We start from the raw sequence: 25,643 nt of genomic DNA, 5'->3' as shown, positions 1-25,643 counted from the left end.
CTCCCTCTACCATCTCCCACTCTTCCTCCTCTCTCCCATCAACCACTATTCCCCTCTCTTGTTCTACCATCTCCCACTCTTCCTCCGCTCTCCCATCTCTCACTATTCCTCCTCTCTCCCATTCAGTGGAGTAGCTAGGTGACATGGTATCTGGAGCAAGGGTATATTTTGTCACCCCCCCATCCTCTCACACATTATGCCACACACCGTAATGCCCATTACACATTATGTCACACACCATAATGCCCTTTACACATTGGGCCTTATTCTAGTTCACTCTTTCTGACAAAATCCTTCTTAAATGGACAAAACCATGTGCAGTGCAGGTGGGGCAGATGTAAAATGTGCAGAGAGAATTAGGTGGGGTTTTACTTCAAACTGAGATCTAAATTGCCGCGATCCGGGAGAGTTGGCAACCCTGACATATGGACACGGCCGGTGCAAGACTTCTCAGCACCCTTGGCAAAACTTCAACCTAATTCCCCCCCCCCTTCCCCCCCCCCCCCGGGAAGGTGGCCAAATCCCTTGCTGTTCCTGGAGGTCCTCTACACCCTCCCCTTTGCTGCCCAAAACAGAGTAAAAGGAGGAGGGGGCAGCAATGTAGGAAGTATGACTCTAGGGAACGTATGGAGGTGAGGTCTTAGAAGTTCCACAGCCACCACCTGCATTAAGTACAGCAAGGATCCTCATAGACAGCCTGGATTTTTTGATTTGCAGACTTGGTGGCGCCCCCCAGATCCCGGCACCCTAGGCAGCTGCCTAGTGGTAGAGCCGGCCCTGCATATGGATACAGGGTAAATTAAATTGATTATAAATTGCATTTATAGTTTCAAACTAGCTGCCATAAGCAAATTCAGAAATATTGTACTAATAAAATATGCTCATAAAGAAAGATATTGAAGATCAAGTTTCTTCCTATATAACAAAACTTACAAAGCTATTGCATAAAAGTGTCATGCCATATAGCACCAATAGGTGGTATCATAACATAATATACCATAATATATTTGCTTAGCTTCGTTTATAATAATGTATATTGATGCTTCCATCTTTCCCCAAGAGGTGACACACTGCAAAAAAAACCTGGAGGCTCTAAAATACAAAGTGCACTCAGTGTTTACTGCAATATGCACTGATTTTGTATTGGTTCACAATTGATGTTCCAACCAGCACACAACAGGTTGTGGGTCTACCCTACACTCTTGGCAGAAGCCCCAGCAATTCAGAAGTGCGACCAAGGGTGTAACTACCATAGGTGCAAGGGGTGCAGCTGCTATGGGGTCCAGAGCTGAAGAGGGCCCATCTTTGCTGTTTAAGTATATGTTTTACATACATTTATCACATTCAGTTGCTAAATAGGGGGCCCTTACAAACTTTTGCTATGGGGCCCACGATGATCTAGGTACGTCTCTGAGTGCGACTATGAGTACAGAGTTGAAGAGAGATCTCAATAGGTACATAGTACAAGTGTGTAAACGCCAAGTCCATCCTCCTACAATTTTTATAAATTTTTAATAAATAGTGCCTTATTTATAGATTAAATTAATCATGAGTGTGAAGATTCTCAGACCTGGTTTTATGACTTATAACACCCCCGACCCCCCCTTCCCCCCCCCCCCGTACAGGAAAGTGCTCTACTAACTGCATATTGGCTAAGATTTCTGCAGGAATCTGGTGCAGCATTCTGGGGTTCAAACCATCATGGTATTTACCCACACCCCTTCTCTGTAGTGTGCAAGGAATGCACTCATTCCACCCTTCTCTGGCTTATACAAATATTTGCTTCTTCATCATCAATTTTGCTATTCTCCTCAATATACAGCCTCATACATATGTGCCTGCAAGTATATACACAGGTGCCGGCATCGGCAAGTACATGCATACATGTGCTGGCATTGGCAAGTACATACACACAGGTGCTGGCATCGGCAAGTGCATACATATACAGTAGGTGCCAGCTTTGGCAAGTGCTGGCACCTATATGCTGGCATCGGCAAGTGCATACAAACAAGTGCCGACATCGGCAAGTACATATATACCGGTGCCGGCATCAGCAAGTTCATACAGACTTGCCAATGCCGGCGGTGAGGCAGCAATGGTGGGGGGAGCGAGGATGGCCGCTGCTATTGAGGTCCTTGTTCAGACCTGTTCGGAAGAGGGAGGAGGTTGTTAACGATGCGTGGGAGCATGCATCGTTAATGATATTGTGTGTATACACTAGAAGAATATAATATATTATTAAGAAGAGCCCTTCAGAACTTACATGCTTTGGTGGACGGTGGCACCAAGATGATTTGTTTTATTTGTTACTGTTCATAAGATGATATTAGCCCATTCATGAACCACCAGAGACACAAAATTATAAAAAAAAATGATATGAGTTTTCTATTTACAGAGCCAGCGAAGGCTGTTAGCTTGTGTTGATAATACTGGTCATGGTGTTGTTTTGAGGAAGTGAATAAATTAGGTGTCATTGTTCATGTAGATTGTGATTGTCCTGCGCTGGCTGGGGCCCAATGTTTTACTGAATCCACTTCTAAATCGGGTCATCTATCAAATATATACTATGTGTACCATCATAATACCATCAAATTTAGGGGGTTATTCAGACTTGATCGCAAGGCTACAAATGTCCAAGCAGAGCGATAATCGAATGACTGCGCACGTGTACGACTCAAAGTACGCATGCGTGGGGCCATCCTGCGATAAAGTCCTGCTACTTTTTCATTGGTGGCCGTATGCAAGTTGATTGACATGTATCTGGCGTTTGTGGGTGGTAACCAGCTGTTTTCTGTGAGAGAAAAGTCAGGCGTGCCCAGGCGTTTGGAGATAAGTCATGTTCTCCGGCCCTGATCAACCTGTTTCTATTGCACCTGCCGAGTAAATCCTGGGTTATGCACAGACTGCACACACTGGAAAAATCATTTGATGTGAGTTAGAAATGGACTTCCTGCTATTCGCCGATTGGTGTAATTGTTTCAAGCCATTTGCAAGCTTTGTCCAGCAATTTGCACAGGGCGGAATCTCACTTGGTATGGGCGGTGATTACCTGATCATAGTGCTCTACAGATTAGCAGCTGTGCGAAAAGGTCTGAATAACCCCCGGTAGCTTTGTTACCCAATCTTGCAAAGTTTACACTCCTCAGGATACATTTACTAAGACGGGAGATTTATTGAAGATTGGATGTTGCGCATAGCAACCAATCAGATTCTACTTATTTGACTATTTATTAAGCACCTTCTAGAAGATAATACATATAATCCAATTGGTTGCAGTCTGCCCCAGTTTATCACACTAATAGCTAAAACAATGCTCTTAAACCAGTAGCGCACGCAGGGGGGGGGGGTTTCTGAGTACCCAGAAACCCCCCCAGGAGTCTAAGGACCCTAGACTGAAAGCTGAGGGTCCCCTCTTTCCATGGGTATAATAATTTTAAAAATCAGCCCTTGGGAACCGTAGATATCTGACTTCAAAGCAGTGGTCCCCATCCAAGTCTGTTAATTGCTCTTCCCAGTCAGATATTTCAGGTTCTCTCTGACTTAGAGTTTTTCTGAGGGTATATTCCAAAAGCTGAGACTCTCCCCCTTTGATGGACACTAGAAGCTTGTCTCTACTGTTCCCAGAACCAGAGATATCAGCCTTCCAGCAGCTGGTTACTGCTCCAGCTCCACACACCTGGTATGTAGTTTTATATACTCATTGGCAGATTGCTCTGCCTCCTGAACTCTGATCCCCTAGTCCCCAATACCATTTGGTAGGTGGGATCCTCTAGTTTTTAATTCTAAGAAATCTATTTCTGGGAACTGGAGATATCTGCAGTCAAGCAAGCTGTCCTCCCACCCAGTGGCGGATTCAGGGGGGGGGCACCCGGGCACGTGCCCCCCCTGTCATTTATTTTGTAGCTGAGGACCAGGGCTTTCCAACGAGCCCAGACCCGTGTCTCTAGCCCCCCGGGAACCGGAGATATCACCTGGCAAACCTGTAATGTTTTTTCCCCATAGGATAATATGGGACCCGTCAATTCCGACCCCCACCCGGTTCCGACGGCTGCCAGTTCCCGTCCTGGCATCACAGAAGCTTGTGGGTGATTTCATTCAATTCCAAATCGCTGGGCCTTCAATATGATATCAGGCTGGTCCAAATCGGTCAATCGTTTCCAGAGATATTGCATGTAAACTGATTTTTTTATTTTTGAAATGTAATTTCATGGCTGTTCATGTTCTTTGAGGGCAGATTACTCTGGTACCAAACGTTCCAGTTTCACTGAACCAAAATCATTCAAAGCCCACTCAAAAGTTCTTCAATATAATACTTGTCTCATGTAAATGGGTCAGTTGGTTCCGAAGATATAGCCGGTTAAATGAGATAACTGGTTAAAGGGGGGAGGGATGGTTTTCTCTCCCCCTCACACCAGAAAATGCAGGGACTAGGCTGGTGTAAAAGGGGCCAACCTGGGAATGCATTTTCTGGTGTGAAAGGGGTATTATTTCAAATAGCCGGGACCTGCAGTGCTCTGAATACAGCCAGGCTCTGCCACTGTCAGTGGCTATCACTTCTGCCTGGCGGCGGCTGTCCCCCATTTACCACGAGCATGTATTCCCCCTTGGCAATGAGCATGTAATCCCACATGGCAACGAGCATGGAACCTCTGGCAATGAGCATGGAACCCTTGGCAATGAGCATGTAGAGAAGCAGCACTTATGTAGCATAATTTTTAATAGGCATTATGGTGTTTGGCATAACACATAATGGACATAATGGCGTGTAACTTAACGTGTAATGGACATTATGGTGTAAATGTTTAATGCAAGCCTTTGGTGGACAATGTCCCTGTTTATGAAGTGTATTGTGAATTTTGGCTTAATCTGTGTGCCATTATGTGAATTCTGGCTCAATCCGTGTGGCATTATGTGACTTTTGGCTCAATCCATGTGGCATTATGGGAATTTTGGCTCAATCCGTGTGGCATTATGTGAATTTTGGCTCAATCCATGTGGCATTATGGGAATTTTGGCTCAATCCGTGTGGCATTATGTGAAATTTTTCCCAATCCGTGTGGCATTATGTGAATTTTGGCTCAATCCATGTGGCATTATGTGAATTTTGGCTCAATCCGTATGGCATTTTATGCATTTGGCCCAATCCGTGTGGCATTATGTGAATTTTGACACAATCCATTTGGAATTATGTGAAATTTGGCTCAATCCGTGTGTGTTATTATGTAAATTTTGGCTCAAACCATGTGGCATTATGTGAATTTTGACACAATCAATGTGTGTTATTATGTAAATTTTGACTCAATCCATGTGACATTATTTGAATTTTGGCTCAATCCGTGTGTGTTACTATGTAAATTTTGACTCAATCCATGTGGCATTATTTGAATTTTGGCTCAATCCATGTGGCATTATGTGAATTTTGGCTCAATCCATGTGGCATTATGTGAATTTTGGCTCAATCCGGATGGCATTTTATGCATTTGGCCCAATCCGTGTGGCATTATGTGAATTTTGACACAATCCATTTGGAATTATGTGAAATTTGGCTCAATCCGTGTGTGTTATTATGTAAATTTTGGCTCAATCCATGTGGCATTATGTGAATTTTGACACAATCCATGTGTGTTATTATGTAAATTTTGACTCAATCCATGTGACATTATTTGAATTTTGGCTCAATCCGTGTGTGTTACTATGTAAATTTTGACTCAATCCATGTGGCATTATTTGAATTTTGGCTCAATCCATGTGGCATTATGTGAATTTTGACTCAATACATGTGGCATTATGTCAATTTTGGCTCATTCCATTTGGCATCATGTGTAAGGGGCAAGTATAATGGGGTCTAGTATTTTGTTGCATAATGTGTAGAAGTTGTATATGGTGTTGACACGCCCCCTGTTGAGTGGCCACACACCCTTTTCCGGAGTGCGCCTTTGGCGCGCGCACAACTACATCCTTCACTTGTCGCCATGGTGGGCCTGTGTACTTTAAATGCCAGGGCCTATTTTTAATTCCATTCCCACCCTCTCCTGCTGCTCTCTTAGCATGTACACTGGCACCACTAACACTGCCCCTCCCCCACCCAAACCCTGTTTTATCATGGTGCCCCCCCTGTCATTTTATCCTGGATCCGCCCCTGCTCCCACCAGAAAATTATGAATAATAAGCCCACTCCACTATACACCCCACCTCTGCATCATCTACCACCCTGGAAGTTATGTATCAGGGCCCCTTCATTCAGCCCAATGCCCCCTTCTCCCACCCCATCTGTGCAGTAAAGGGGTAATTAGTGGAAATTACTGATCCAGGCCCTACATGCTGAGCGCTTGATATAATACTCCCTACCACCCGGGGGACATCAAAGCCTCCCCCATCCCTACCGCTGGAGGATCGATAGATGCCCCAATACATTGCTATGCCCAGGGGTCTACACTGCTGTTGACAGACCTGTATATATATATATACAGTATATATATGTGTGTGTGTATGTATAAATATATATATATATATATATATATATATATTGTTTTTTTATTATTATTTATATACATTTGGTCTATCTATAATACTTTAACTGACCCGGCATATACTGGGTCACCTAAGTGTCCATCTCCTCTGGAAACCCCCTTCTGAAAATCCTGCGTTTGCCACTGTAAACTGTACAGATTTATACCAAGAGAATATACAGTAAACCAGACTGTCCAGTAGCACCTAGCATTTATGCATGTGACCACTAGATGTCGCTATTGGCAGCACTAACTGATTCTGTGTAAATCTATTGCAGTATACAGGATAGGGAAATTTCACATCAATATAATGCAGGGGACAGTGGTGTATCCAGAAAGATTTCACCTCAGTGGGCTGTGGCCACACAGCAAATACTGTAGATGTACTTGTCAGCTGATAGGCAGAAGGAGGCTCCCGTCTGGCCTCGCTGTCTCTGATTGTATATTAAACAGCTATGTAGTCACTATGGGCCTGATTCAGACCTGATCGCTGGGCTGCGAATTTTCGCAGCCCAGCGATCAGGTAAACGCCGCCCCACCAAAGTCTCTCCCCTCCTGTTCAGGGCTGAGAAAAGCGTTTGCAGCCGTGCACACAGGGGGAAATCCATTTGTAATCACTCACATCTAATGTTTTCCCCCCATGTTCGCAATGGCCGTGAAATGGCCGTGGGAGAAGGAGGCTCTGCTGATGTGAGCGGTCCTCCCAACACCTGCATTTTCCATGGCACTCCCAGATAACGCTGACAGACCCCCCACAAATGGCTGCTGGCTGTCAATCACATTGTGAATGGCCAGCGATGGCAAGCCATTGCTGACTTGGTTTGCAGGGGGGAACCCCACACATGCGCATTGCCTACTGTGCGCATTTGTGATTGATTGATAATCGACCGCGCTGCAAATTTGACCTATTTAGACATACACACCACTAAAATGTGAAAAACTACTGTCAACCTTTTTCACAACAACCTTTCCTATATTGACCTTTTGTCAATGTCAACCATTTTTACATGTCGACCTTTTTCATTGACCCATACCCCTCTATTCTGTTTTCTTGATCGGTACAGCTTTGTTCCTATTAGGCTGGAAGCTTGGGTGGTAAATCCTATTCACAGCTAGTCCTGATTGCATACATGGTGCTGCGCATGGCAGGCCAAAGCTGGATTTAGGAAAGGGGAAAGAGACCAGGAACAGGACAATGGCAGCACTGGCTGGGTACACCTCTGTGGAGTGTGACCATGCACCACAGGTAAGCATTTGCAAAGTTGAGATATGTTGACATGAGTCAGGAGTTTTAAAAACTGATAAGTAGATTTATTAAGCTCGGTGAAGTGATAAAGGGGGAAATTTACTAAAGGAAATTTGTAAAAAATAGGTGTAAAAATAAGTGTATTTGTATCCAGAAATACACTTATTTTTGACATTTTCTATTGCGAAAATACGGCAATTCGTATTGATGTGCTATCAATACGAATTGCCGTATTTTTGGGATAGTAAATGTCAAAAATAAGTGTATTTCTGGATACAAATACACCTTTTTTTTACAAATTTCCTTTAGTAAATTTCCCCCAAAATGTCTGTTTTTTATCACCGGCCAATCAGCTCATACCTGTCATTTTTCAAACCAAGCCTGTAACTTCGCAGTCAGGAGATGATTGGCTTCCCTGAGGTTAATAAACCTGCCCCTCATTATCATCTCACATAGTGGCCCTTATTCAGATCTGAGCTCAGTACAAATTTGTTTGGAAAATGGGCAAAACCATGTGCACTGTAGGTGGGGCAGATGTAACATGTATAGAGAGAGTTAAATTTGGGTGGGATGTGCTGAAACTGAAATTTAAATTGCAGTGTAAAAATAATGCAGCCAGTATTTACCCTGCACAGAAACAAAATAACTCGCACAAATCTAACTCTCTCTATACATGTTACAATTGCCCCACCTGCAGTGCACATGGTTTTGTCCATTTTCCAAACAAATTTGGGTACTATCACAGCGCCCATCGCATCGCAGACCATATCGCATGCGATGCGACGCGAAATCGGCCGATGTTGTACAATGGCATACAATTTTAAAATTATACAATGCCATACAATTCGATGAGATAAATTGTATAAGCACCCTAATGGGTGCTTACAATGCTTAAATGCACCCCCACGCCACCCCCCCAGTATAAACGTGAACCCGAAGCGTGGCGAGCCCACGAGGGGCGGCGGTACGCGTCCTACGACCTTTTCATACCCCCACTATCCACGTCGGCGTGGAGTTGATCTTCTAAAGTGTGGCGAGCGCAGCGAGCCACCGAGCCCGAAGCGTGGCGAGCGCAGCGAGCCTGCGAGGGGACGCGGATACCTTCACAGGTATCCGCGTCCCCTCGCGGGCTTCACAGGTATCCGTGTCCCCACGCGGGGCTCGCTGCGCTCGCCACGCTTCGGGCTCCGTGGCTCGCTGCGCTCGCCACACTTTATATAATCAACTCCTCGCTGACGTGGATAGTGGGGGTATGAAATGGTCGTAGGACGCGTACCGCCGCCCGTCGCAGGCTTGCTGCGCTCGCCACGCTTCGGGTTCATGTTTATACTGGGGTGGTGGCGTGCAGGGGCGGATTTAGGGATGAGGCCGCCCCTAGGCACAATAATAATGTTTACTAAGTAGGACAGTTTATAGGGGCAGTATCTGCATGTCCTATCCATTTACACTCTATTTAAGATGGAATATAGTACAGTACAGTGGATATTTTGCAGTTATTGGTACATTTTGGGCTGACAGTACTATCACAGGCATCGAAGTGCCGCCCCCAAACATGTGCCGCCCCTAGGCCAGTGCCTCACGTGCCTAATGGGAAATTCGGCTCTGGTGGCGTGGGGGTGCATTTAAGCATTGTAAGCACCCATTAGGGTGCTTAAAAGCACACATTAGGGTGCTTATACAATTTAATTTCGTATATGCGTTAAAATCGCATCGCATGCCATCGGGTGTATGGCATGCGATGCGATGAAAAAATCGGGCGACTAATTATCAGGGCGCCGTGCTAGTACACAAGTACCCAAATTTGTACTGAGTTCAGATCTGAAATAAGGCCCAGTAACCACAAATATTGGAAAACATTTTGTATATTGTGGAAGCGCATGCCAGAAGTGTACCTAAGCGGTGCATGATTTCTAAATAAATAAAAAAATTGATATGAAATTAATTTGAGAGTTTTATATTGTACTCTTTGCTACAGTAAATTCCAATTTCTGGCATTCTTTTGTGAAAATTCAAAAATACTACATCTTTAGATGGGGTTTGTACTCACACCCCTATGGGAGGAGAGCCAGTTTTGTGAAGAGGGATGCGATCCTTCCACTAGATGCAGGGTTCTTGTGTGCATCTGTAAATTCCAGTTCTGGCAAGCACACACACACACTGCCGAGTCAGACTCAACAGTGCTAAGCTTCACTGCTACTATAGTAGTGGTGATCGGAATCATGTGGACATTTGTGTTCTTCAGATCAGCTGTCTCCCTACCAGACCAATGGTGAATTGCGACAGCGATTTTGTATCCACCTCTGCTACTTTCAGAGAGTTGGATACTTAATTATTGGGGCCACCCTTCTGTGTCATCCCTGTGTGTCTGCCATTACCCTTTAGACTGTAAGCTGTCATGAGCAAGACCCTCTTCCCTCATATGTTTTCCATCATGGGTGTGGTATGGCGGTCCAACAGGGGGGATCCCGGCGGCCAGTATTCCAAAGTCAGATCCCCAACTGCTGGTGCTCCGACAGGGGGGAAAGCACAAAGAAGCCCATTGCGGGCTGGCTGCCGCTCGCCACGCTGCGGGCATGGTGGCTCGTTTCGCTAGTCACAGGTTCTATTCGCCTTTTATGGGGGTCCTGGACCCTTACAAGGGAGAAAAGCCCCTGTCAGTTGGGATCCTCCTTGTCGGATCTCCGCCAGTCGGTATTCCGATGTCGGAATACTAACCATCAGGATCCCCCTGTTGGTCAGTCATCCGGCACCCTTCCATCATCTTCTCCCACTTTAGCTGGCTTTACCCTCCACATCGGGTAGTACATACAGAAAATGCGGTAAAACCCTGAAAATGGGGGATTTACCCCATTTTCCCATTATTACATCCTGCCAAGTGACTTTAATGTTCTTTCACTTTTTATTACGTTGACATACATGCCAGGATTAGTAAACGCCAAATCAGAACCTTGGGGTGCAGAAGCTGCATACTGGGGTCGTGATCATGTCATAGAATAAACATTATCCCCAGTGTCCTTGGTGGAGCATTTCAGAGACTTCAAAAAAATTTCAAGGCACCTAGGGAGCCACCCGAGATTTGGAAGTCTCTTGGACTTTCTGGAAAAGTAGGCAAGTATGCATAATGGCTATATGCAGTGGGGACTCCTGCCCATCAGAATGAATATGCTAATAGTGGGACCGTTGCAGGTGCAAATGGGGGGTCCAATATTTACGTGTTTTGCAGACGGAGCACCCTCCCTCATATAGGAAACGCCCCTGCAAATGAAAAGCAATATTTTGGATCAGAAACATCTTGTTACGTCTCGTACTAAACCTTCAAAAGTAAAAAAAAATGGAGAGTGATAAACCACCAACAAATCAGCTCCTAACTGTTATTTTTCACACCCTGCCTGTGGCATGACAGGAATTGATAGGATGGTACTTGATTACTCTCCATTTTCAAACTTAGTACATCTGGCCCCTTATCTCCAATGTGTAATCAATTAATATCTGTAATTGATTGAAGATCGAGGTCCATTCCTAATACAGAAAAAGAATGTTGTCATGTGATTGGACTTTTGAACATTTGGATATGCCCCCAAACATGTGGGTAGTTTCACGGATTCCCTGACCCCCTCCCAGCAGTCAATCGGTGGCCATCAATGATCGCTGAACAACCAAGGAATTGGGTAAATTCTTTAATGTAACATTATCCGATTTAATGATCCCCACGGTTTTCAGTCAGGATTAGGGAATTCAGATTTTTAAACACGTTTTATATTCCAGATTCCCCTAACTAGCCACGGGGCCTGGAAAATAGTGGCAATATCTGTAATGTACAGTATAAGGGCCATTTGTTTTCAATACTGTTTTGAGGAAATAATCTGCGTTGTACTCCGCAATTTACTTTTTTTTTTTTTACTTACATTTTAGTTTTCAACTGTGCTGGCAAAGTGCAGCTGTGTAACTGCTATGGGAATGTACTGTTTCTACTGAACAGACCCTCTTTGGACTAAAATTCATCTAAGCACCTATCTGTGCCCATGGTGTAGAAGAGGTTAAAGAGGAGGATCTTGTAGTGAGCACGGCTCCCCTGCTTTGTGTCAGCTAATGGTTCGCTCCAGAGTATATGTAGCGCTGCTCCGGACTGGAAGGCTGCAATGGAAAGGCTGACAGCAAGCTGTAGATGACGGTGAACAGCCATGCCATGAACAGCCACCACTCGCAGTGCGCCACACCATGCGCTAAAGGCTCGCACATTGCGCCTCATCTTCCGCACACGCAATCCTTGTTGCGAGATGTTGCCCTGGAAAAAAAACAAATTCGACCTGATTGAGGAGGACGGCAAGCAGAGCAAGCAGAAGGGCTATGCGGTGAGCCTGAACTACAGCGCCCTCACCTCCTTTGCCAAGTCCTGCCCGGAGGGGGCTCTCACCCGGGTGGGCAGCATGTTTAAGTCCAAGAGAAAGAAGATCAAAATCACCGGGGAGGACCCCACCTACACCGTGCTGTACCTGGGCAATGCTACCACCCTGCAGTCCAAGGGAGAGGGCTGCACGGAGCTGGCGGTGTGCAAGATCTGGAGCAAGAGCGAGATGGGCAAGCACGGCACCAAGATGAAGCTGACGGTCAGCTCCCAGGGCATCCGCATGGTGCATGTGGAGGACAAAGCCAAGCGCCCCGGGCACCTGTACCTGCTGCATCGGGTCACCTACTGCGTGGCCGATCCCCGCCTGCCCAAGATCTTCGCCTGGATCTATCGGCACGAGATGAAGCACAAGGCGGTGATGCTGCGCTGCCACGCCGTGCTGGTGTCCAAGCCGGAGAAGGCGAAAGCCATGGCCCTGCTCCTGTACCAGACCTCTGCCAACGCCCTGGCGGAGTTCAAGCGGCTGAAGCGGCGAGAGGACTCCCGGCACCAGCAGCAGCAGCTGATCGGAGAGCAGAGCATCCCCCTGGTCCCCCTGAGGAAGCTCCTGAACGGCCAATGCTGCTACAAGCCCCCGGTGGAGCGGAGCCGCAGCGCCCCCAAGCTCGGCTCCATCACCGAGGACCTGCGGGGAGAGGAGGAGGAGGAGAGGGCGATGAGCTTCGAGTGCGAGGACGTGCTGGATACCGGGGGAGGGGGCGATGGCGGCGGCGAGGAGGAGGACGGGGTCAAGCAAGAACTGTCCCAGCTGATCAGCGATCTGGGGGAGATGACCCTGGGCAATGACCTGCAGACGCTCCGGGCGGACCTCAGGGTAACCCGGCTGCTGTCCGGGGAGAGCACGGGCAGCGAGTCCTCTATAGAGAGCAACCACGAGAACGGACCCATCGCCAATGGCTTTGAGGAATGCAGGGAGCCCGAGACTGTCTGACGGCGGGGAGCACACACAGCATGGGGGGAGGGGGTGCACATGCAGACTGCTGCTGATGCTCACCCAGCCAGGTAATGCAGGGTCCCCGGGAAGGAGGTGCATGGCTTCAGAGAGACCTACCAGCAGCTCTATACATCCCTGCCCGTGCACACCTCTTCCCCTGCCATACACATGATGTGCTTACACTGAAGGAATAACAAGAGGCATATCTCCGAATGCAAACACTGATGTGCAGAATCTTGTGGCACTAATGGGGTTCATAGTCATACATACAGATTTTGTCATTTCCCCACTGTCTCAGTGTAGTCTAATCTTTCTGACACGGATGATTGTGTGAGCAAGCCCCAAATGCATGATTTTTGATGCACCCACTTCTCATCAGTGCCACATACATATGCCACTGCTGGGGCCATTTACTTGTGCACTCTGCTAAGACACATTATAATGGTGATGACCAACCCATCATTATGTGGGGTGTTCAAAAGTCCTCTTTTCTATTGTCTGAGTGCATAATGTAAGCCAGTAGACAAAGGAATGACACATGCATTCATTAGGCAACCATTCATACTTATTTAAGGAATCAGGATGAACATTTTGGTCCAGAAATCTAGGTACACTGATGTGTGGAGTAACCCTGTCAAATAATGTTTTAGGGACGTGTTGCTAAGTCTCTTACCTTCTGACAATGTATTGGTTGAACCCCCTGGAGCACAGTGGGATACTCCAGGTATACTCTATTAAGCACTTTGTGGCCAGATGCAAGATCCTAGACTTCTAGCACCTTCCGTTCAGATCAGTATTACCTGTATGTAGCTTTTCCTACATGTGTTCTATTTCAGCATGGCTGCACAGTTATTCCACAGATCAAAGAAACCAGTATTTATCAGATGATATTTGGGGCAGTGACATTCTAGTGAACTACAAGTACATTATAGTAGTGCTAGAACCTCTGGCAGCAAATGGTCCAATATTAGTGCAACTGCTAAATATTTGCCTTTATTGGCACTGCTGCTAAACTGTAAAACACAGGGAGTGTTGGTGTAGTTTGTGTTGGTCAAGGTATGTGCATTGCTCACACTTCCACTCTTCTGACACTCTACCATAGAAAATAAAGTATAATCCAGATGGGCATAATGCAGCAATTTTTTCCCTTCATATCCCTAAAGGCACTCATCCAGGGCACCTGCAAAATCCAGCATTTTTCACCGCATCTCATCCCTTCCGCAGAATTAGCTTTCTAGGCTAGTGATCACTATTGCACCAGCAGAGTGAAAATACTAGTGCAATCCTGGGATGTTTTGCAGGCCATGCACTAAATAAGACATTTCCACTTCTTGCATTATTATGCACATATGATTGTGGAGTCGGGAATCAACAGCAGAAATATTGCCAATCTGCTCTTACACCAGGTATACACATTGATAGCTGTGAATCGTAGCCCCATCCATCACAACAGCAGAATTTGTGTTGGCACTGACAGGTAAATGGCTGTAGCCTTCATACACAGCCCCATTTCCAATTTTCTTTGATGTAATATTGGTGGCTCACACTATGAAAGGCCTGTTTTTATGTGAAATATCTGCAAGTTGTGTGTTTGTAATGGTGAAACATACTACATACAAGAAAATACCTCACGTAAATTTAATTCTACATGATTTAACATACGAAGATCACTTCTTTGGTATTGTGTCTTAAAAGTGGGCAACCTAATACATCTGACAATGTATATACTGCAGTGTGCAGTATTGGCAATGTTTTATGATTTGTAAAGTATAACATTACTTGCATATTAGTTTCTGATCTCCACCTCTACAGTTTGTACTAAACTCCTTGTTAATTACAGGACATTCTTTGGATTGTGGGAGTTGCAAAATCCACAGGATCTGGAAATTGCAGTGTAGACAGACATTAACATTCATGTTCCTGAATCAAACGTAATGTCATTTTGGTTCCATTTAAATTTCACCCTTGTCTGACAATTGGGGATATTTGTGTTATACCTCAGCCAGGGCTGTCTTAACATTGCTTTGCCCTTTTTTTTACAACAAATTATAACATGCCCCTCCTGCAGCTCTGCACCATATCTCCACTTCCTTCCATACAATGAATGTCAGTCAGCACTTCTACTGCCTCCCAAGAAGCTCAGGAGCAGATGCTCACAGCCCATTCTGCCCCAGCTCGAAGGCCCCTAGAATTCGGAGGCCCTTGGGCAGCTGCCCATCAAGCCAAGTTCAGTTGGCCCTGACCTCGGCTACTGACCATCCACCTCCACATCTCCACAAAAATCCTGTTAGGGAATTGGTGCACTTTCATGTTTACACACTTTTGTTTTTTTCTTTAAAAACCGGCCACTGGGATGCTTCCAGTTTTGATTTCATTACATTCCATGATGGTTTTTGTAATACTTGCACTGTTGTGAAGTACTTAGCCAGTGTTTCATACATGTAAATATATATAGATTTTGTACATATTGGTCACATAATTATAAATGTTATCTTTGCTGTGCAAAAGACAAATATGATGTTGTTCACTTGTACATACTTTGTGTATATAATTTTTTTTTTTTTTAAAGGACATCACTGTTACGATGTTTGTTTGCACACCTGGAAAATATAATAAACTAATTTAAGATATTTGTTGCTTTTTCCTATGTTTGGGAAAAAAATTATCTTTGTTTCAGAGGGTCCATGCAGGTGTGTAGCTAATAATCCTCAGCGTGTAGGGGTTTTGGCATTAACTGTTTTACAGTATGGTTTGCTGGAGATGCAGTGAGCTAGTGCCACAGATAATGGCCCTTATTCTGGTTCACACGCAAAGGCAAATTCCTTCTCAAATGGACAAAACCATGTGTACTAGGGGGGGGGGGGGGGCAGATGTAACATGTGCAGAGAGAATTAGATTTGGGTGGGGATTTACTTCAAAGTGAGATCTATATTGCAGTGTAAAAATAAAGCAGTCAGTATTTTCCCTGCACAGAAACAAAATAACTGACCCAAACCTAACTCTCTCTGCACATGTAACATCTGCCCCACCTGCAGTGCACATGGTTTTGTTCATTTGAGAAAGAATTTGCCTTTGCGAGTGAACCAGAATAAAGGCCAATATCTAGATCCTTGCTTTCCAAACTGTGTGCCGTGGAACCCGGGATGCCTTGTGGCCTTTGCAGGGGTGCCTTGGGTTGTTGGTCTAGGACAAATTCAATGTATTTATGGAGAACGGACAGTGCTATTGGCTTCCAATTATAACATAAGTGAACAAATGTAAGCAAGTCTTGTCCCTCATCACATAACTGAACGTAACGATGACATAGAACACAATTTACCTGATTTAATATTTTTTTTCTAAATTTCTCAATAAGAAACTTTAGGCCTATGGATGCCGTGAAACCAATTCCGATAATCTAGGGCGCCGTGATTAAAAAAAATAAGTCCGGGAATGATTGACCTACAGTAAATCACCGATTCATATACTTGGTCTTTAGGACCACACACAGTCCATGTTTTCCAGGTCACCTGTGGATTTTTAAAATTACAGTTTGTGATACTTTGAGCACCAGCCGAGTGGCCTGTGAGGACCAAGTTTGGGAACCACTTACCTAGATAATGGTGTTCTTTCTGGAGACATTCTGATTCAACAGACCTGTGCAGTATTGCCAACATTTGCATTTACCTTGTGTATTATTATATTTATCACTGACCAGATGAAATATATTTGAAGAGATACAGTTTGAATATCACTTAAGTAGCAATCATGAATCCAACAACTAAACAAATAATTGCAAACCTGTGTCAGAAAATGAAAAGAATTGCATGTTTTATAGTAATGCAAGCTGAAACATGGTAGTCATTTTAATTTATGTAGTAATGTGCACCCATTTAAGGGCAATGATCTCTGGATTAAGCTGTTCTGTATTAAGTTTGCATTAATTATCTGCAGGTACACAGCAGAGAACTAATATTTCTCACTGATATTCAAATTATAAAAATAGCAGTTGCACTGTGCTTTATAGGGAGAGATCAAAGGATGGGAGGTGGGGTGTAAATAATTGTGCTATGTTGCCAAAATATAAAGAAAAAAATGGAGGACCGCTTAATCCAGGGAAAACAATCAACCCCAATAGAGAGAGAAGAACATATGGAACCATTTACAAATATAGTTCTATTGATTTACCATTCAGTTATATTTGTTGTAGTCCAGTTGTCAATAGGTCGACGGGTTCAAAAGGTTGACATAAAATTAGCTGATGTACAAATGGTGTTTTTGTTTTTTTTTGTCCCAAATTTAGGATCTGCTTTATTTCGTTTCCATGAGATCCTCTATTGGGTATAATAACAAACAGAAGTGACCCTGCAAGGGTAGAAATTTCTACTGATGGTGGTCAGCTAACAGGAAAGATACATTCGGTACAAAATAAGTTATATATAAATTTTCACGTTAATCTTTTGAAACGTCACCCTATTGTCCCTATCAGCCTAATGACTGTTTAAATAGACATTGTCGACCTATTAATCCACACCCTGTCCATTTGCCAAAGTGTCTCTCTTCTGGTTAAGAGGATCTGTTAATCCTGCTTCTATCATTGAGGTGTCTCTATCCGCCTCACTGAGATCCTGTAAATTGCATTACAATAATTTATTCTGTAATGGTAAAATTATTATTATTATTTTTTTTCCCCTAATGCACGTATGAGCCAATTCTACATATATTACAGCATAGATAAAATGGCTTGCATTAAAAATGCTTGATAGAATAAAATAAAGGTTTACAGTTCTGGTACTGCCGTCTGAGAATGTAATCCCTCAGTGCTTGTTATATCATTTCCCTATATGGGGATTTTCAGTGGCCCGAATACATAGGCTAAAGGTAACACGTTACATATTACAATGCAATAGCAACTATTTTTCTCAAACTTAAGGGCTTTTTGCGCTCTGTAAATCAGCTGATGAGTTTTGTACCTAATGGGCCCCATACATCAGCAATTAATTGTGACAATTTTCAGATATGGAGATGATTGCCACAATTAATTTTAGATGTGTGGGCTCCCCCTTTTGGCAATCCCAATCAAAATCACCAATTGATTGCTTAATCAGGTTTTTAAACATGTTTAATAATCTGGTATTATCTGCAGATCTTTTTTATGTGTGGGCATTCCCAATTCGTCTTCTTCATCTATTTGCATTATGAACAGCAATCGATTGGGCAATTTCCAGATATGAAGATGCAATCTTTAGATGGAAAAATCTGCCGATCACTGAAATAAATCTGTAATGTGTGGGCAAAGTCAGATAGATTGTAAAATCCATTTATCTGGCCAAAAAATCCCTGTATCTGGAAATCCATAAATTGTGATTGCTGATGTATGGGGCCCATAACAGATAGACTATGGCTGTGTTCTTGTCCTCAGGATAAATTAGCCGGTCACAAGATTCAATCGTTGTTGTAGATGAAAGAACTATATGCACTTTTGTTTACAAACCACCCCCCCCCCCCAAAAAAAAATATGTTGCCCATAGCAACCAGTCAGATTCTACTTATTTATATGGCACCTTCTAGAACCGTGATGGGTAACCTTGACACTCCAGTTGTTGTTGAACTACACATCCTAGCATGCCTGCTTCAGTTTTAGCATGGCCAAATAGTATGCTGGGATGTGTAGTTCAACAGCAACAGCTGGAGTGTCAAGGTTAGCCATCACTGTTCTAGAAGATAATAGCTGGAATTTGGTTACTATGTCCAACACTTCTACTTTCTGTAAATCCACACTTTATCAAACATAGCCCCGAGTCTCACAACTTGTCGTCTGAATGTTATTGTTCTGCTGCAGTCATGGAACATGGCAGTTATGGGCCCATAGCAAGTTTAGGTAGGGTCATGGTGATGCCACTGAATCTTCTCTGGTCACCACAAGAAGAGTGGAACAGTGCAGCTTTCTCTGGAGCATGCATGTCCAGCAGATACGCACAATTTCTATATGCTGGCCAAGAAGGGACCTCCATATTGTTTTTTTGTACTATATCAGAAGCTCGGTGGTGGGGTAGTAGGACCACTTCACCTACACTCATGGAGCTGCACATGTCTATTTCCATTACTGGCCTGCAAGATGTTGCACGTGCCACATTGGACAAATCATATGAACAACTGCATATGTCAGCGCAAGTGACAGTCAATAGCCGCAATCACAAAATGTACCCTAATACATGTGTGTTTTGCGTGCTTGTTCTTTGAGCCTCTGACTAGATTTAAGTGTTAATTATTCACTTTTCATATGGCCGGAACACAGCTCTTGATGTATGATGTTCCATTTGTGCTGGGTATTTTCTACAAAATCAGCTTCATGAACAAAACCTATTTTGTGAGGTAAGACAAGTCCTTCTGGGTAATCCTGTATACAACAGTCATATGTTCAAGTTTAAATCTGACAAATAAAGTTTTGGAAAGAAATAATATTGAAGGCGCTTGACTCCGATGGTAATAGATGGGGAAAGAATATATAGGATAATGGGTCAGTGGATTCTTATTCAGAATCAAACCTGTGTCAGTCCATAGGAAAAAAATAAGGATGCGTACTTTTTACTCACAATTGGAGTGATGTATGTACTCCTATCTGGGTTTCTTTATGACAGGACATAAGATTGTAGTTTGTCTCTGTCACGTTGTCCCTCGTTGCGAGTATCATGCAGATTCAAACAGAGAAACACAAGGGAGGAAGAACCATGAATAAAAGGTCACTGTTTTAAAAAAGCCAGATGGAGGATAGTGGGGACCAATATTGCGTACCCGACTTACACAAGAGCATATATTCACATGTGCATAAAGGTTTCTTTTAAGTGGGATCACCAAAATTGTGAAGATCTGCCAATATTATGGCACATAATATTGGCAGATCTTCACAATTTTGGTGATCCCACTTAAAAGAAACCTTTATGCACATGTGAATATATGCTCTTGTGTAAGTCGGGAACGCAATATTGGTCCCCACTATCCTCCATCTGGCTTTTTTAAAACAGTGACCTTTTAATTATGGTTCTTCCTCCCTTGTGTTTCTCTGTTTGAATCTGCATGATACTCGCAACGAGGGACAACGTGACAGAGACAAACTACAATCTTATGTCCTGTCATAAAGAAACCCAGATAGGAGTACATACATCACTCCAATTGTGAGTAAAAAGTACGCATCCTTATTTTTTTCCTATGGACTGACACAGGTTTGATTCTGAATAAGAATCCACTGACCCATTATCCTATATATTCTTTCCCCATCTATTACCATCGGAGTCAAGCGCCTTCAATATTATTTCTTTCCAAAATTGACCAAAGGAGAAAAAACTGCAGTGAATCTCCATCAATATTGTGGCAGCAAGGACTCCGGGACTGCGCCTTGGGACTTTTCTATACTTTTTTTCTGACAAATAAAGTTGTTTGAAAGGTGCCAGGAGAATGACATGCACAAATCATTTGAGTTCTAGTTTCTGCAATAATCATTTCATACTGTATTTTGGATTTAGGTTACTGAATGGTATACATTGCAGATGGTGTAGACAAAATGTGACTGATTGGCAAAGGACAACTCATACTGCCTTTGCTTTTGGAATGTCTATTTTTAGATATCTCTTCATTCCAGTCTTAGTACTGCAAATTACTGTAGAGAATTCACATTCATATGACTTTTTATAACCACTGCTTTTACTTCCTGACTTTGTTTTGTCTTGACGGCTTTATCTCATATATTTGGCTACATCTGTCACTCAAAGTGTGTCTGACCCTCTAACGCTGGGTGGAGCCTCTGACTCACATGACAGAGAACCAGCCCAGTGAGCCCACAGTCATAGGAGGGACACATTGCTCTGCTCCTGCACTTTCCTTTTAATGTATGATTGCCATCACCTGTGTTGAAGCACCTTTCCTATCAATTAACCTGTTCAACACAGATGGAGGTAATCATACATTAGGAAGAAAGTCCATCTGCAGAGCATTGTGTCCCTCCTGGCATGGGTCATGTTGGGAGGTATGCACAGTGCCAGACACCCTCTGTCTCCCCATGTTACCCAGCAGAGACACAGATACTCACCAGACACACCAGATGAGGGCCCCCCGCCGCCCCCCTCCCGCGATTCGCGCGCTCCCCCGCAAACCCCCCCTACTGCAATTCACGGCACCTCCCCCCCCCCAAGATTTGCGGCAACCCCAGCCCCCACGACCCCCCCTCCGGCGATTCGGGGCACCCCACCCCCTGCGTCCCCCCACCCATGCACCCCCCGCGACCCTCCCGTGATTCGCGGCACCCCCCCCCTGACCCCCCCTCCCGTGATTCGTGGCAGACCCCCCCTCCCGCGATTAGCTGCAAACCCTGGCGCCCACCCCTCCCGCAATTCGCAGCACCCACCCCCGCGACACCCCTCCCCCAATTCATGGCACACACCCCCCACCACCACCCCGCCTCCCGTGGACACCCCCCCCCCCAGCCGCCGCGATTCACAGCAACCCCAGGATCAAATGGCACATGCAGAACACTGACACGGCTATGGTCGACGATGAAAAAGGTTGACATGAGTTTTTGAAGATTTAATTTTCATTTTAAGAATGTTTTCCTCTACCTCCCCATGGCAGCCAACCTCTGGGTTCTCTCCCTATAGGTAGTTATCTGGAAAGGAACAAAAAAGACACCTCCCCTATATAAGGCCTGCCCCTTCCTAGGCTCTTTTTTTCCTTTCCAGGTAGTGAGTGCTTACCCAGAGGTTGGCTGCTGCCTTCTCCGCTGCCTAGTGCAGTTGGGGTCTAGGCTATGTTTGTGAAAATGGGGCTTCTCCCACCACCCAGTGGGGACGGGCGACTGCAATACAATCCTGCTGCCTAGTGCAGTTAAGGTGCTTACCCCGGGTTCAGGCGAGCGCAACGGAGTGCAGGACAGTCTTGGGCAGCATGGACGCCGTGAGTATGGGCGCGTCATCAGGCGCTGTCTGTATGGCGAGGTGCCGCACGCGTCATCAGGGCGCCGGGGTCAGGCTGTAGACACCGTGCGTTCTGGGCAGACGCCGCGCGTGTCACAGGAGGGCGCGTCTGTAGGCGCGGCCCTCCGGAGTGAGTGACGCGTCGCGCGGGCGCATGTTTGTGACAGGGCAGTGATCCCTGAGCCCACGTGATGGACACCGCGTCACGGGGGTGACGCGAGTGTCATAAAAAACGCGACAGAAGCGCATGGAAGGCGCCATTGTCGTTTGAGACGCCGGCAGAAGGTCTGTGGAACCCGGGGAGAGAATTCTGTGCCACTGCTTCTCCAGAAGGCAGCTGCAGGAGGCGATTATAGAGTACAAGGTAAGGCCCTGGGCTGTTAGCAAGGGCTGTTTTGTGTACCTTCATGCATGGGCTCATAGTGTGTATCCTTGTGCAGATACTGTCAGACACTTTAGAGCTATGAAGGATGAAAGAAAGCAGCCTGCGAAATCTGGGTAAGCAGGAAAGGCAGTTATTTATTTATTTGTTTATTTATTTATTTATTTTCTGGTGTTCAATGCAGATAGCCAGGCACTCATAGTGTGTATACTCCGGCAGGTCCGAGGCAAGCAAGGAAAAGGCAGAAGGAAAGGCCAAGCATAAAAAAAATGCATCTGGCTAAGTGCACGCTCTGTGACAAGACGCTTCCTGACAAATGCACAGGGTCTGTTTGTGATAACTGCAAGGGATCTCAGTTGCTGGCGCCTTCACAAATGACAGAGTTGGTGGCAAAGCTTAGGACGGCATTGGCTGACACCTTTGTGACAAAGGAGGACCTGGCAAAGATGTCGGCTAAGAGGCCCAGGGAGATTGATTCTGCTAATTCAGAGGACTCAGAAGAAGGTCCTGCTCCTGCTGCAGAGGAGGAAGTTGAGGAAGGAGAAGTGATGCAGGCAGAGGCGTAACTAGAACTTTGTGGGCCCCATAGCAAAAATTATAATGGGGCCCCCCCTAACTCAGGTCTCTACCAGTGCGCATCCCGCCGGGTGTGGCCACCATTAGTGTGAACAGAAAAAAATGTGCCCCTCCAATATATATTTTCTAAAATAAAGAATGGACAGATTCTATAAAAAAGTATGTGGCCTCGCTTCAAAGGGTAATGCCCCTCACAAATTATGCCACACCGCAAAGCCCATTGAACATTATGAGACACACCGCAAAGCCCATTACACATTATAAGACACACCGCAAAGCCCATTACACATTATAAGACACACCGCAAAGCCCATTGCACATTAGGAGACACACCGCAAAGCCCATTACACATTATGGGACACACTGCAAAGCCCATTACACATTATGGGACACACCGCAAAGCCCATTACACATTATGGGACACACCGCAAAGCCCATTACACATTATGGGACACACCGCAAAGCCCATTACACATTATGGGACACACCGCAAAGCCCATTACACATTATGGGACACACCGCAAAGCCCATTACACATTATGGGACACACCGCAAAGCCCATTACACATTATGGGACACACCGCAAAGCCCATAACACATTATGGGACACACCGCAAAGCCCATTACACATTATGGGACACACCGCAAAGCCCATTACACATTATGGGACACACCGCAAAGCCCATTACACATTATGGGACACACCGCAAAGCCCATTACACATTAGTAGAAACACAGCAAAGCCCATTGCACATTAAGTGACACACTGCAAAGCCCGTTACACATTATGGGACACACCGCAAAGCCCATTACACATTATGGGACACACCGCAAAGCCCATTACACATTAGGAAAAACACACAAAGCCCATTACACATTAAGTGACACACCGCAAAGCCCATTACACATTAGGCAACAATTTCAAACTTACCGCATTTCTGTCCCACGCTGCTTCTCAGTCACCGCGGCTCCTCTCTGCTTCACAGGTGTGGGAGTATGAGAGGCCTGTACACCAGCATGTGGGAGCATAGGGGTCCATTTAATTATGCAACAGTAGCAGGAATGGGGGGCAGGTGTGCGTGCTGCTGCAGGGCCACCATCAGGTGATGGAAAATGGGACTGGTGTCTCAGGCCCAAAGACCCCCGGGCGGCATAGCAGGAGATTGGTGACCCAGATACAAAGCTCCTAAGCTTCAGGAGACCGGTGGTACTTCCGCCCCTAGGACTGTCTGTCTCTGCTCTGACTCAAGCAGATTGGGTACTGACTGAGTCTGGCTGGCAGCCAAACTTGTAGAGACAGCGCAGCAGCATTTTGAATGTGCTGCTCTCTTGAAGTAAATCACAGCTCACGTACAGGCAGCCAATCAGGATGACTGCCTATCTGTGAGCACTCACTGACAGCAGCAAAGTCAAAATGCCCCTGCGCTGTCTCCAGAAGTTTGGCTGTCAGTCCCCGATCTGCTTTTCAGAGCAGAGACAGACAGTACTACGGGCGAAAGTAGCAGCAGACTCCTGAAGCTCAGTCCATGGTTTCCTAGTGGGGACTGGAGCAAGAGGAGCCTGTATGGGAGTGGGGGTTGTAGGCGGCGGGGAGGATAGGGTATAGGCGGCAGCCGGCGGGGAGCAGGAGGTGGCGACTACTGTGGTGAGTGGCTGTACCTCTCTGTGGACACAGCCACCACCGCACATTACTGGGAATCGGCTACGCATCGCCGTCAGTAGCACTGAATGAGAATGTAGCACTCCACTGCCGTGCCTGCGCTAGTGCGCTAGGCAGACAGTCCCTCCTCCCTCCTATTTATGAAGCAAAGAAGTTGGGAGGTATGCATCCCCCCGCCCGGCTCCTTACGTCTGCTTGCTGCTCAGCCTCTCTCCCCTCCAGCGAACAACAGAATACAGGCCGCCGCGGCTCCCTAAAAAAAAAAAAAACTAAGCACGGTGCAGGGGAGTGCTTGCTGTCTATCGGGCCCCCCCAGCCGCCGGGCCCCATAGCAGCTGCATCCCCTGCACCCACGGTAGTTCCGCCACTGGATGCAGGAGAAGGCAGAACTGGAATTTAATCCAGACCTGCTGGATAATCTTTTTACGCTTGTGAACAAGTCTCTTAATATTGACGTGGCACAAGAGGAAGGCAAACTGCAAGATTTGCTCTTCAGAGACAAAAAGAAAAAGCCCAAAACATTCCCGCTGTCTTTGACACTTAAAGAAGTAGTAGAAGACGAGTGGGCACACCCGGATAAAAAAGTGGCGGTGCCACTAAGGGTTAATAAAATGTACCCTTTTGAACCACAGGAAGTAAAGATGTGGGAAGAACCGCCGAAGGTAGACGCTGCTATCGCACGCATATCCAGGAAAACGACGCTCCCATTGGAGGACGCCAATATATTCAAAGACTCCATGGAGCGTAAAATGGAGATGGGGTTGCGTAAACAACACGTGACATCAGGGGCAGCGATCAAGGCGTCTTCAGCGATTGCAATCACTTCCAGAGTGCTCAGGTCGTGGTGTCAGGACCTAGAGTCAGATATGATCGACGGCATAAAAAGGGCAGACCTTCTGAAGATTGTTCAGAATATGCAGGTAGCCATAGAATTCGTGTGCGATGCCTCACTAGATGCAGTCAGGTTGGCAGCAAGAGTCAAC

General features: G+C 45.5%; 1 protein-coding gene and 1 long non-coding RNA gene across 2 annotated transcripts in view; both read left to right on the top strand.

Moving 5' to 3' along the window:
- Positions 1-7,855, top strand: part of LOC146064281 (uncharacterized) — a 95,543-nt gene extending 87,688 nt beyond the window's left edge. Inside the window, exon 4 of the long non-coding RNA XR_014471784.1 lies at positions 7,574-7,855. This is a non-coding gene — a long non-coding RNA (uncharacterized LOC146064281). The remainder of the gene's footprint in view (positions 1-7,573) is intronic.
- A 4,023-nt stretch (positions 7,856-11,878) lies between these two features.
- Positions 11,879-15,727, top strand: FAM43A (family with sequence similarity 43 member A). Its single transcript, XM_083177568.1, has one exon. The coding sequence runs from the start codon at positions 12,033-12,035 to the stop codon at positions 13,092-13,094; it is 1,062 nt and encodes a 353-aa protein (XP_083033694.1). The 5' UTR covers positions 11,879-12,032; the 3' UTR covers positions 13,095-15,727.
- Positions 15,728-25,643: the final 9,916 nt, after the last annotated feature.

Source organism: Crinia signifera, chromosome 3 (assembly GCF_055691185.1).
Source record: "Crinia signifera chromosome 3, ASM5569118v1, whole genome shotgun sequence".
Taxonomy (NCBI): domain Eukaryota; kingdom Metazoa; phylum Chordata; class Amphibia; order Anura; family Myobatrachidae; genus Crinia; species Crinia signifera.
Note: the sequence above shows the minus strand (reverse complement) of the source record. Positions and strands in the feature narration are given on the sequence as shown.